The following is a 14589-nucleotide window of genomic DNA, read 5'->3' as shown; positions in this document are numbered from 1 at the left end:
TGACTGAACTGACTTCAGCTGAACAATGACACTATTTACAGCTGCAGATTTGAGTTCTGTTTGCATCATTGAATAATTTTCCTGTCATCACTGTAAAGCTGCTTTGAAACAATCTGTATTGTATAAAGTGCTATATTCATGACGACATGAATTCCAGCACCCAAGGTTTGGCCACATGCCCATTTTAGGCACTTTCGGCAGTGGACGGGGGTCATCGTGGACACTGGACACTCAGACTGATTGGACCAGATGGGCTAGTCTTCACTCCCAACATGCATCAATGAGCCTTGGGCACCTGGGTTCACCGGCTGTCCTTCCTTGGACCACTTTTGGCAAGTACCAACTACTGAATACTGGGAACACCCTACAAGACTTAAAGTCATCCTATAGTCAATCATTTTATCCCTTAAAACTCATATTTGACTACCAAAATGACATATTTAAAAGTTTTTTTGGTTCCACTTTATTTCGATAGTCCACTTTAGACATTCTACTAACTATAAGTAACTTTGCAACTACATGTCAACTAACTCACATTAGAGTATTAGTAGACTATTGTAGACTGTCAGTAGGCTGGTAGGTTATGGTAAGGTGTTAGGGTTCGGGTCAGTAGAATAAGTTGACTTGTAGTTGCCAATTTACTTAAAGTCTGTTGGGGGAGCATGAACATAAAGTGTTAGCAGATATTGAGCATACAGTCAACTAATACTCTCATGAGAGTTTGTTGACATATAGTTACAAAGTTACTTATAGTTAGTAGAATGTCTAAAGTGGACTAAAGAAATAAAGTGGTGCCATTTTTTTTCCTTGAAAAATAATTCTTCATGCCTTAAAATAGCTTGAATGCAACTCTTCACCCTTGTCTCATTTAGTATACAAGGTTCTATGAATATGCAAATGAGCCCCTCCTCCACTTTGGCAATTGTGGTTTTTATGTGTGCTGAAAAAAAGAGAAAGCAAAAGAGGAGAATATGGATGCGGTCATTGCTAGGTAAAAGAGGCTAACTTGCCATGCCAATTGACCCTTCGCAGGGAGCTTGATTGACAGGTGATCTGGCCAATCATACTTCGCCATCCGCCATTTTGTCCGACAAAGCAGTCAGGAGAGTTAGTAGATTAACATAGGAGGATTTGAACTTGAAAAACGGAGTGTACTGACGCCTTTCTGTGGTTAAAACAACATTCCTTTTTGTGTTTGTTCATGTTTATTTGAGGCTATAAATTAACTAGAAGGAAGAGATGATCGGTTCACGAGCAGCTTTAACTGATGCTCTACAGCGATCTGTCACGGCACATTAAAGAGCAACAAAACGGTATTTATTGTTAAAATTTCTTTTTAAAAATGACCAAATTTGAAAGGTGAGACTTTGTTTAATATGTTTAATATCAAACGTAACCGAAAAGTAACCTGCTCTGTCCTGTCTGTCAGCGTGTTGTCAGTCTCCTCTCTACTCCGCGATGTATTTTTCACTGCATGAGAACATGGTGTGGCATGAGAACGGCGTAGCTTGTCGGACATAGCGACAGTAACTAAGGGGGCGGGTCTTTGCGAACGGTCAATTGTAAATGGAGCTTGAGGTAAGTAATTTCAGAGAATGTCTAATAGGACTCTGGTAATTTTAAGTTTAAGCGGCATGTCGCATTGATCAATACGCCATTTCCTGTTGCATTTTCATTGGCTAGTCAGTAGACGTCGGTCGTATCAGCAAACACACTGTGAGATGATCATGCTAAATTTATGACCCTGTCTGAAAATGATCTCAGGCTATCTTTAGTTGCAAGACCGTGACAACGTCCGTCTTTGAACCTCTCTCACTGTACGACGCAAGACCACCGTTTAGGAGCCACGACCACAGAAATGTGGTCACTTGCTAATATATCCCACCCCTTGACAGGTGCCATTGTAACAATATAATCAATGTAATTCACTTCACCTGTCAGCGGTTTTAATGTTGTGATGTTTCAGTATATACTGACATACAGTATATGCTTTTTCTTCTGTCATTATATGCATGACTGGTTCATTCAGCCAGGAGCTTGTTTGTATCCTTTGAAACTCAAGCAAGGTTTGTAAGCCACTTTCCCAGACTATTCTCATGTTAATCTGTATCATTTTTACAACTTGTGGATATAGGCCTACTTGTTTATTACAGAAACAAATTAGTTTCTCTGGTAATTGATAGCATGACAGTGGTGCAGTCAATAATTTCTTTAACACAAGACAATTCAATAAATGCTTAAGGGGAAAAAAGACTTTTATTATCTGCCTAAAAAAAACAGCAAACACAAGGTGGCTGTGCACAGCAAGTCCTTTGTCAATCAACTATTAACCAAACTAAGGCACATACGGGAAACTATGATACTAACAAAGTCCATCAATCAATGCACTTAACTCAGTCAAAGATGCCAGAAACGCATCTGAATAAAAGGACTGCCAAGGATGATTTTGGGGATATTTTCAAGAAAATAATATGGATTCTGCAACACACCAACTAAAAAGCAAAGCCAGAGGCATGTGAAGACATAACATTGAGAAAATAAAAGATATTACAGAATAAATCATATGTACAACCAAGAATTCATAATTCAGAAAGGTGTTTGGAATGTAAGTGGTGATGTGAATGAATTTAAAGGGATAGTTCCTCCAAACTGAAAGTTCTGGCATTATTTATTCACTCATGTCATTCCAAACCTGTATGACTTTTGTTTCCAATGAACACAGAGAGACTTTGATGAGTCTTTACCTCGTCAGATCTTTTCATACAAAAAACATTTATATTGACCAGCATGAGAATTCTGAGAATTAAAAATAATAATTCATACTACTATATTCCATGTCTTCTGAAATCAAACAAATGCTTAGTGTGAGGAACTTTAAAGCTGAAATCAGCTCTAAAATCAATTTAATTCTGTCTGTGCTATCTGTCTGACTTCAGAAAACTTAGGAAAGACCAAGTCATGGACCACAAGTCCACTTTTATAGTGGGTTTTTTTTGGTCCTTTTTGCAGAAAGACAACCAATTGTCACTGTATGGAAAAATATCCATGAAGATTTGACGAAATTCACACAGATTTAGAACAACATGAGGGTGATTTTGAGGTGAACTATCCCTTTAATTCGAAGAAGTGGAGAGGAAGTCTCACCGAATGGTGAAACCCTGAACCCAAGCGGAAGTCTGTTGTAGTACACATCCTCCCTGACACTCAAGTTCCACCAGTGTTCAACTTGGCAGCTGAAATGTCTGTATCTTCCTGTGAAACCTGCATCAGAATACACATAAACCTGGTACAGACGGTATATACTGTATACAGGCACATGTATCATGGGTGTGAAGAACTGATTTCATCACCTCTCATCTCATCCACGCCCCTCTGTTCATTCCTGCCACGGGCGGCATGGCGTGGGGGGGCAGCGGCACCTGAGGTTGGCCGGGCGGGACGGGCGGAGGAGGGTACCCAGCGGGGGGGAGGCCCATGCCCGGAGGGGGCACACTGTGCCCTGGTGGCATGCGTGGGGGTGGAGGGGGGTAGCTGGGGTTGTAGCCTGGAGGAGGGTAAGATGGGGTGGGCGGGGGCAGATTGGGAGGAGGGTAGGTGGTTGGGGGAGGGCCCGGAGGCGGGGGGTTTTGGTGTGGATAGACGTGCGGGTGGTAAGGGAGCCCGTATGAAGGAGGCATGGGCGCGTAAGAGGGCCCTTCGGTCTTCATCATGGACTGCAGACTCTGAAACCCCTCCCCGGACATGTACGAGCTGGACGTGGACATTCCCATGATGTAGCTGGAGGGCGGAGGGGGGGGAGGGCGGTGGGGTAGAGGGGGCGGGGCCCCGTGGGGCAGGGGAGGAGCCGGCCCTTGTGCTGGGTCCATTTCAGAGGGTGTGGCTGGTTCTGCTTCAGCAGGAGGCGCTGGGATGGCAGAGGGAGCCTTGCGATCTGTGTGTGGGCAGATTGCAGACAAGTTTTTAACATCATTGATACACTATCAAATCAATAGAGTCCTTGATGAAAAATCTAATAGCAAATTTTAATAAAAATTACAATTGTGATTTAAATTGTAATACAAAACAATATTTATATTCAATAATATTTATAATAATTAATATTGTTTGATTTGCAACCTTAAATATACAATACTAATATTAATGGTCTTAATTTCTTTTTTATCTGAAAGTCTTTTTGTCAATTATTTAGCAAAGATTTGTGACAATGATGACACTTGGCAATCTGATTGCTCTTTATTATTATTGCTACTTTCCTCAGACAAAGGCTCTGTTTTAAGGTAGAAAATTTTGAATATCTCTGCAAATATAGGTGGATTTGAAACTTCTTGGGGTCTTCTTAACTATATCAAATTCAGCGACAATGATGTTATTTAAATCTAATCGTTTTCTTTAATCGTTGTCACTCTCCTTAAATTTTGCCAGTGTTTTCATGGTAAAGTTGCATATGTAGTATCTTTTATTATTATTTACCATTTACTATTATTTAATACATATTTTATAACTGATCTGGTCCATTTGTACAATCTCACCTTGTCCATAATGTCACACTGGGCTAAGATCAGTTTTGACCTCCCTTGCATGTTGTTTTGTGTTGTGGTTAACTGCAAACTTGAATGTAACTTTTTGTGTGTGCGTGTAGGTATGTTTGGTCCTGTCCTGTGATTGTACTGTTTATTTGTTTGGAAATCTTAAAATACTACTAAAATCTTCATTTTTTAATGTTAAACCACTGAATTCTTATTTTGACGGAAAACACATGGGAGCCTTTAAAGATTCTCTTTTATTGATATGTGCTTCTAATTACCAGTTTGGGAAGATGGTTGGTGCATGTTGCATTCCCAAACACAAGTTAAAGCAACCCAAACATAGACGGACATAAATCCTGTAGCAGATCTAGGTAAGTGGAGCTGGGGGAGGTGGAGGGTTTTTAGAGGAACTCTGATGACAGTGAACACTGAACCAGACTATTTAAATGTTGAGCAAGCAATCTTATTGGCTGCAGGATCAGCAGAGGCCAATCATCTTGAGCCATGTGGTAATGATGTGATTGCTTGCAGATTGCATGTAAAGGACTGATCATCTTGCGCCCTCTAGAGTTTCATGACTAAACTAGATATTTATTTCTGTCAAAATAATAATAATTACAGACCACAAACTTTTGAACAGTAGTGCGTGTATGTGTGTGTTTGTAAATGCATTACTAAAAGGAGTTTGTCAAGTACTAGGATGCAGAGTAATCGATCATGTAACATCAAGATAATTTCTAATTTCTAATAATGTTATGTAAACGAAATCAGATTACTTCATATTTTGGTTTATGATGAGCAATGAACATGTATCCAAAGATTTATTCTGCTGCCTATTTCAAACTCCAGAAAGCCTCACCTGGGGGTTGGGACACAGGAAGAGGGGGCATTGGACTCTCCAGGCGGGGTATCTTAGACCCAACTTGCTCTGAAACAAAGACAAATTAACACTTAATAATGGTAATTCACCATCTCACAATAGACATTCATTATCATGACACTATAAAATGTCCTCTGCATGCAGAGTGATTTACCTGCTGGGGCTTTAGGTTCATCTTTAGGAGAGACCTACAAAACAAAACAAGTTGTATGTAAACGTTTACATTGCATTACATTGCTGAGACTTTGTTTCATATCAAAAGTAACAAATAACAAAGCACATTTCATTTTCAGCCAAATATTTTTTTTATTTTGACACAGATCTGGCCTGAGTTTCAAAATTGTTAATTGCAGTGCTATACAGTTTCTGTAAAAGCCACAATTTAATGTGATTCCCACTTTTAAAAATGAAATCAGTTTTAGCCGAATTCCTGGTAAAGAACTACACTACCCATAACCCTGAAGGAGAAAGCTCCTTAGACCCACCAATTAAGAGTCAGGAATGAAGTATGAATGGCTGTGTGCCAGGGAAGGGACGGGAAAGAATTTGGGACACAAATTTGTGTTTTCCAAAATATATCAGCTGACTGTAAATGCTTAACTTACATGTTGGCGTTTAATCTTGGCGGGCGGGCTGGCCTGGGGGGAGTTTTTCTTGGAGGCGGGTTGAGCGGGAGGGTTCGGCACACCTGACTGGCCGGGCTGGGCCGCAGGAGGGGGTGGGGGTTTCTCTTTATCCTGCATCTGAGGCTGCTGGGGGATCGGCTGCTTACCCTGCGAGTACAAATCCAGAATCTGGTGGCAGATGTCTGTAAAACACAAGAAAAGAGTATTGAGATGAAGAAAAACAGGAAGTGAGCAGTACATCATGATGACAAACTAACTGCTAGGGTTAATGTTCCTACACTACCAGTCAAAAGTTTTGGATCTGTAAGATTTTTTATGTTTTTAAAAGAAGTCTCTTCTGCTCACCAAGGCTGCATTCATTTGATAAAAAAAAAAAATAGTTAAATATTATGTCAATTTAAAATAACGGTTTTCTATTTTAATATATTTTCAAATGTAATTAATTATTGTGATCAAAGCTGAATTTTCAGCATCATTACTCCAGTCTTCAGTATCACACGATCCTTCAGAAATCATTCTAATACAGTATGATGATTTGATGCTCAAAAAACATTCATTTTTATCAATGTTGAAAACAGTTGTGTACATTTTTTTTAGGATTATTTGATGAATAGAACGTTTAAAAGAACAGCATATATTTGAAATAGAATCTTTTGTAACATTATAAAATGTCTTTACTGTAACCTTTGATAAATTGAATTCATCCTTGATGAATAAAAGTATTGATTTCTTTCCCCCAAAAAAAAATGAAGTAAAAATTCTTACTGACCCCAAACTTTTGAACAGTGGTGTTTAATGTTACAAAAGCTTTCTATTTCAGAGAAATGCTATTCTTTTGAACTCTCTGTTCATCAAAGAATCCTGAAATAAAAATGTAAATAACTGTTTTCAACACTGATAATAATAATAATGAGAAATGTTTCTTGAGCATCAAATCCGCATATTAGAATGATTTCTGAAGGATCATGTGACACTGAAGACTGGAGTAATGATGCTGAAAATTCAGCTTTGCATCACAGGAAAGTACACTTTACTATATATATTCACATAGAAAACAGCTGTTTAAAATGGTAATAATATTTCACAATATTACTTTTGTGTATTTTCAATCAAATAAATGCAGCCTTGGTGAGCATAAGAGACTTCTTTTAAAAACATTAAAAATCTTACTGATCCAAAACTTTTGACTGGTAGTGTAATTGATTATTATGACAGAGGGACATAGAGAGAGTTTGTCAAACCCAGTCTCTCACCCTCCAGCAGCTCCACTGGCACATCTTGTACAAACTGCTCCCACCAGCGGCGGGACGACTGCTTGGACGTCCACTCCTGAATGTCAAACTTACACAGCCGGCCGGCAAGGTACATGACGGCCACTGCTATGATCTCAGGCTCCCACTGAAGGGACAGCATTGTGCAGAGACTGGAACATGCGACACACAAACATGTTATTACTGCGCAAAAGTCAAAGACGATGACATTAAATATTTTGCTTGTAAAACGAAGCCTTTCACATTCTTTTGTTGCTTTTTGGTACAAAATAAACAATGTCCGAAAATAACAAGGTTTCAATGTCATTGATAATAGTTCCCTCACTGTTGTAAACGAAGCAACTGTGATCAAAAGACATGCAAACTAGAAAAGTTGCAATGTCACAAATTGTGCATCCCTTAACAGCTTCTAACTTATGGAAATTTACCATTAGAAGTCTTAGGGGCTGTTTACACGACTGTTATACCGTTTTCAACTAAAAAACGTAAAACTTTATGCGTTTTGGCCGTTAATTTACACGACAACGGCCTTTTGGGTGCCTGAAAACGCAAACTTTTGAAAACGGGTTTCAAAGCGCAAGTTTTTGAAAACGGTCTCTGTGTGAACATCAAAATTTCGAATCTCTGAAGACGATGACGTCATGCACATGCGTATTACATGCTCAGTCTATAGTGTTTCATCGCCATCTAATGGCCTGGCAGCAGAATACAGCGTTTTTAGTCGTTTGCGCTGATCCGTGTGAATGGGGATCGTTTTGACAATGGTGTCGTCTGTATGCGGAAAACTAAAAGGAAAAACTTTGAAAAAGTTTTAAGCATATCATTGTCGTGTAAACGTACCCTAAGATCTCCTCCAAGTTCTCCTTTTTCTTGCATTGAGCAAGAACATAAATGGCAAAAAAAGAAGAAAAAAAATCACAATATCTCTTAATGTTCTTTGGACAGGTGCAGTTTTTACAGAGAGAAAGAGTATTATTATTTTAGTACCAGTGAGATATTATTATAGTTTATTTTATATTTTCAATTAGATACATTTTTGTATTTTCTGTTTTCATTTTAATTTTAGTTAAAGTTTTAGTAATGTTGTTGTTGTTTTAGTAACAAGTTTTTGTTAGATTTTTTAAAAATGTTTTTATTTAATTTTAATGTTGATTTGGCAACTAGCTGAAATAAAATAAGTTTAAACTTTTATTTAATTTCAGGTTAAAAAAAATATTTATGGTTAATCTTAGTTAACTATAATAACCCTGATATGGATATATGGCAATAACTGAATGATAACCGAATCATGGGGACAAAAAAATATATAATTAATGATACAAATAATGAAAATACCGTTTCATTGCTGGTAATAAATAAAGTCAATCCAACCTGTCATTGACAAATGTCCACGCCATCTGCACAAGCTTCTGAACTTTGTTCTTGTCACCTAAAAATTAAACCATCCAATGAACAACGTCACAAAGCAGCACTATATAAAAAAACAACAACTTGAATTGACTTCTTAAATTCAAAATGAAATTTTAAACAAACACCTTTGAGCTGTTTAGCGTAGCGCAGCAGAAACTGGTAGGGGTGTTCAACTTGTAAATCAAACTTGATAGTCTGGAGTAAAATTCTTTCCAAGACCATGACCTCTTCCTGTGGAAACATCCCACGAAAAACAAGTGATGTTTTTATGCAGTGCTGCCATGACAAGACTGAGAGTTTGTGTGTTGAATGGGTTGCAAACCTTCGGATCATCTCCAAACTGTGCGAACTGCACATCGGTGAGCAGACTGCGAGCAGTTTTGATGATGTCTTTACATTTCTTGGGGGTTTCTTCTACTTTACCAGCCAAGAAGAGACAACAAGCCCCGGTCACCTGTAGAGGAAAACGTAAATGAACAAACGTTCATTTTAGAGTGTTCGATTCACTTTAGAGTGTGCTACAGGCTACTGCTAACCTTTAACATTCACTGTTCACTCAGCCCCTATTTTTCAACCGAGATGCTTTTAGCTCCCAAAAATCAATCAATCCCGGGACACATTATTAACAGGCGCGCTGGAAGCTGTTTCATGCGAAAATTGGAAAAAAGTTGGAAAATATGTGACGTCATTATGTTGTGGCTGACGACAAGACATGAAATTTCTCTGTACTGTATATGTGTTGTAGCCATTAAAGAAAACATTTTTAGATTCATATTTATGTTTAAATATTATAGGCCAATGTTATTTTTTAATTTAATAAATGTTGATTATGAAAGTGAGCATGCAGCATGAGAAAGATAATACATCATGAGATGCGCAATATGTCTGGAGACATGGAGTGGGTAATACATGATTTTGAACACTTCATTGAGTTTTGTTTTGTAGAAAGACTATTTTTAAAAGATTTTCGTTTTGTATAAATTGTATCTTAATTTTGATCAATGTTTTATCAACCAATTGCCTGTATTTAATTAATAAGAAGCAAATATATAGCAGACAATGTAATAAGGCACCGGCACGATCACTTGCATTGCACGTGAACTGGAGGGCGCCGAAACTCAGCTTGTGCCTCACAGATTTGAGAAATATAGGCTATCTATTTTAAAAAGCTTGAAATGTCTACTTTTAAGCGAAACTATTCAAAACGAAAAGAAATAGGCTACTCTCTGATTATGTAATCCATGAAATGTGCATTTCTCTCTGGCGTTCATGGCGAGTCCGCATCGTCAACTTCATCTTTGCAGCAACACAGGAAACACCAGTTTATTAATAAACAATTAAATGTCTCCTTGCTATTTTTGACATTCATACTTTTGCCGGTTCTTTGTGGCAAGCTTTATGCCTGCGGTCGTGGGCCTGAGTGTGGCTATATTACGTAAACGCTCATTATCCTGTATATATCTATTTAATTAAATTAATATAAAGGGGCGATTTGTCCACTAATGGCTTAAATGAACAACTACTAGTCGACTAGAAAAAAACTTTAGTCGGAGGCAGCCCTTATTACACACATTTTCGAACCAGCAGGCCATTCTGGGTTGAGCGAGCGACCCTGAGCGGAATGAGCGAGCGGAGCGGAATATTCAGAAATGCGCTCTCCGCTCACGTGCTCTGATCGGAACAAAGCATGACAAATTCAAACTTTATTTCATTTTCTCTGCAGCTTGAGCACTCACTACATTAGGCATAAGTGTGTTAGTTAACACTGTCCATTTTTGAATTTTTTTATTTCACGTTTTTAAGTACAATATTATGTTAGTCCACAGCCCCCTTCCCGCACTACTGACTATTAATGTATTTTCTGGAATCTTTGTGTGAAAGGGGCTTGAGATGGCGAACGGGAACATGGTTTGAGTAACATTAGCAATAGATTATTAGCTGTTTGATAACGTAGTCAAGCAAAAGGCTAATCATATTAATTACTATTATGTATCCGATATTGTAGAGAGCGATACATAAAACGCATTGCCATTCTGATACATTGACTTACGAGCCTTTATAATTCACTCTTCCACTTCTTCTTCGCAATCAGTTTCTGGTTCAAACATATATGGCTGAATTATACCAGTATTTCCACTTGCCATCGTGTAGCGTTTACTACAGTAAAGTTGACTGAGTGGATCTCTGAGCTGATGTGAGTGAGTGGAGGCGGGGCTCATTTGCATATTCATATTTTTTTCATATATTGCATTTTTTTTTTTAAATATGTCATTTTGATTATCAAAGATGAGTTTTAACAGATAAAATAATTGACTGCAGGGGGACTTAAAAGGCCATCAAAATTAAAACTCCAAATAACTCTAAATAACCATAAATTGGACCAAATAGTAATTGTATGGTCTATGGCAGGGATAGGCAACTCCGGTCCTGGAGGGCCACTGTCCTGCAGAGTTTAGCTCCAACCCTAATTAAACACACCTGAACAAGGCAATCAGTGTTTTCAGGATTACTAGATAGATACAGACAGGTGAGTTTTTATCAGGGCTGAAGCTAAACTCTGCAGGACAGTGGCCCTCCAGGACCGGAGTTGCCTATCCCTGGTCTATGGTCTTGTAGATTAAATGTGTTTAATTCAAAAAAACAAGTAAAAATCCACTTAGTTAAAATAAATTAATATCAATTGAAGAATAATACAGCTATATTTACCCACATACATATAGTATAAGATAAGCAATTCATGTAAAATTTGCACAAATCACATGAATTGCCTTTCAATGTCAGAACAGAGAATTTCACGGAAAGGCGATAGTTTGCAGGTTTGCTCTCTACGGAGCCCCTAAAGGGACAAGGTCGATGCTTTTGCATTTTCGCGCAAACGTTTTTCATTCCCTCGAGAAACTTCGCGTTCGCTCTCGCAAAACCTTTTGAGCTCTTTGTAAGCAAACACAAAGTTTCTCAGCCGAACGCAGAAGTTTTTGCGAGGGAATGCAAAGTTTCTTGGGGGAACACAAAACATAATCATTTTTACAAAATAATTTTTCCTCCTTCTCATATTTTGGATGGCTTTGTGCTTTATCAGTACAAAATCAGAACAAATATTCCTAGATTCCTGTAGCACCTGCCAAACATAATATTAATATATATATATATATATATATATATATATATATATATTTTTTTTTTTTTTTGTTGTTGTTGTTGTTTTTTTGTTTTTGTTTTTTTAGTAAAATATACATAAAATAGCAATGACCAGATTTTTTTTAAAAGCATGTTGTACTTACATATCTAGGGAACTGCTTGAAAGAATGAAACATGTAAAAACGATGAAAGTATGTTATTCCAGTCGCCAGAGTGTCATAATGTCTTAAAATGGGTTAAGGATAATATCAGATTCCTCTCAGTATTTAAAACTCAGTCCTACACAGATGTACTTGCACTAAACTGCATTAAAAAGGTAGAAATGGCAGCATTAAGAGGATACAGTCCCAGACGTGTCCCGACGTCGAATATGAACCGGGCCCCCTCTCGTCTGTACCGGGCTTCTGTGGCTGGGTCCAGGCCATCCGACTGGGATGGGGTGTGGGCCAGGTCCTTCTTGTCCCAGTACCAGCATGGCTTTGTGTGGTCCAGATTTGTGGCAAAACTTCCAAAAGTGGTGTTAGAGTTCTCCTTGCCGTCCTTCATTTGGAAGGAATTGAAGGCTGATGCCAAATTGGACAGTCCACCGTTGAACAGCAATAATCTGTACTGCAAAAGACTTAACATATCATTTAGTTAGTTATTTAACCTCAAACATGCTGAAAAGACAAATATATATATTGAGAAAATATTATCAATTTAACTGTACTGACACTATCAAATGAGAACACAAAAACTTGAACTGAGCTGAATTTTCGGAAAAGCTGCTTTTAAAGTTTCATAACTTTGCAACATTGTTATTGAACTGAACTGAATCAACATTAAACTGAATCATGACACTATTGTCTCCAGTAGATCTGCTTGACAGCTGAAAGTTGTTTCATAATTGATGAATTTTTCAGCATTAACGCTGTTATTGTCTTGTGTGCTACTGTGAAGCTGCTTTGAAACAACCTGTATTGTATTAAAGTGCTATATTAAATGCATCTAATGATCTGACTTGACTTTTCACTGGAACTAAAGATTTTGGATTTCAATATCAATCACAAAAGCAGCATGTATTACCATTATTTTTTAGGACATGTTTTCACTGGACGTAGTAGTACAACAAGATGCTTCAGATAATATCATGAAAAAGACCAAGGTACAAACCATGCTAATTATTCAGTACCATGACATGGTATATAAAGAGAAAGTAACAGGTTAAAATCTCAGGAAAAAATGTCCAGGTCACATCTCTGATAATTATTTTCATGTCAATTAAGCATATTTCACAGCCAAATTTTCATTACAGGAAAGCTTCTGGACATTAAACTAACTGTTGCAATTTCCATTATTCAATTTGGATTCTGATTAGATTCTTAAAGATTCATTAGATTAGGATATTATTATTGGATTTTTTTTTTTTTACTTTAATAAAGCAGTCAGTATTGTCAGTAATAATTTAATACAGTAATAATGTAGTACAGCAACAATGTATTAAAGCAGAATTACACTCCAATGACAATAACACATTAATTTTGTTCTTTAAAATCGTAAAAATAGAAAATCTGTTTCTTGTAAATATTTAAAATTCTAAATTATATTAAAATATGCGTCATTTACTCCAATCACACCATACATTTATATTTACTTAGTTCAATTTTGGGGTGAATGACGTGGAAATACTCCAGTTGACAGGGTTTATAAAATACCACCAATCTCATTGTATTAACATTAGACATCATTGCTGTACCATGGTTATTTAAAGGGAATTCACAATAAATAAGATCAGCTTAGAGACTGAGTAACATTTAAAGTTTAAAACACTTTTGTTTCGTGTTGACATCACACACTGAAATTCATTAAATACCAAATATTTTAGATATCGCTGATCACGTATGATATTAAGTTACTAACGTACCTGAATTATACATATAAATGTGATGTTTATGTGAAAATAGCTGTTCAATCTCTTATCCCTCAATTAATTTTGACATAATAGACAGTGGGAGTTCAGCGCTTCTAAAAGCGTGAGCAAGATCAGATCAATTACTCATCCTTCATTTTATAAATCACATATAGCATACAAAATTCATTCATCTTACCGTTGTAATATATGACACGATTGTGATGTCGATGAGGTTGGCAGTTAGGTAAAATTAATCTTTGTCAGTCTCACATTCACGACATGGAAGCGGCCATTTACTTCGGTCTTCTTCTGACACTTCTCAGCGGCACTAGTGTGCGTCATTAACCCACCAGGAGCAGCATTAGCGCCTTCTGCAGGCCTGGAGGAGAATGCGTAAATCTGCCACAGACACAACAAAACAAATTAAATCATCCAGTAGCTCATTACGCTGCTCCAATTCAAAAACTGTAAAAATATAATAGATAATAGAATTATCATTATTAATATAGCAAGAAGGGACAGGGCTTTGGATGGAGAATGTCTATCACTGACATTCCATCTAACCCTGTTCAGTGAGACTATTGGATAACACTTGGAAAGTTTGCCTATTACAACCAGAAAATAAACTGTACCAGGGTTCACCAGCTGAGGAACTCACCTGGGGAGCAGAATAGGTGCTCACATCCCAACCTCAGAGGGGAATGGCACAGAAAAACAGACACCGGCTCCATTTGGAGATTGTAGAATGGGCAACACCTAACACATTCGCACGATTCTACAATCTCCAAATGGAGCCGGTGTCTTCCCGTGTGTTGTTCGGCGCCATTCATTCCTTTTATTTTCTGGT

At 37.5% G+C, this 14589-nt stretch overlaps 1 protein-coding gene across 1 annotated transcript; it reads right to left on the bottom strand.

The window, feature by feature from the left end:
- Positions 1 to 2237: 2237 nt before the first annotated feature.
- On the bottom strand, positions 2238 to 14063 carry ccnk (cyclin K). Its single transcript, XM_084091779.1, has 12 exons — positions 13939 to 14063; positions 12195 to 12470; positions 11995 to 12076; positions 9036 to 9167; positions 8839 to 8944; positions 8675 to 8732; positions 7286 to 7455; positions 6012 to 6214; positions 5561 to 5594; positions 5386 to 5454; positions 3351 to 3931; positions 2238 to 3261 (listed from the first exon to the last, which is right to left on the bottom strand). The coding sequence occupies exons 2-11, from the start codon at positions 12395 to 12397 to the stop codon at positions 3354 to 3356; spliced, it is 1635 nt and encodes a 544-aa protein (XP_083947905.1). The 5' UTR covers positions 12398 to 12470; positions 13939 to 14063; the 3' UTR covers positions 2238 to 3261; positions 3351 to 3353.
- Positions 14064 to 14589: the final 526 nt, after the last annotated feature.

Source organism: Abramis brama (genome assembly GCF_963993115.1).
Source record: "Abramis brama genome assembly, chromosome: 18".
NCBI lineage: Eukaryota > Metazoa > Chordata > Actinopteri > Cypriniformes > Leuciscidae > Abramis > Abramis brama.
The sequence above is the reverse complement of the archived record's forward strand: the minus strand, read 5'-3'. Positions and strand labels throughout refer to the sequence as shown.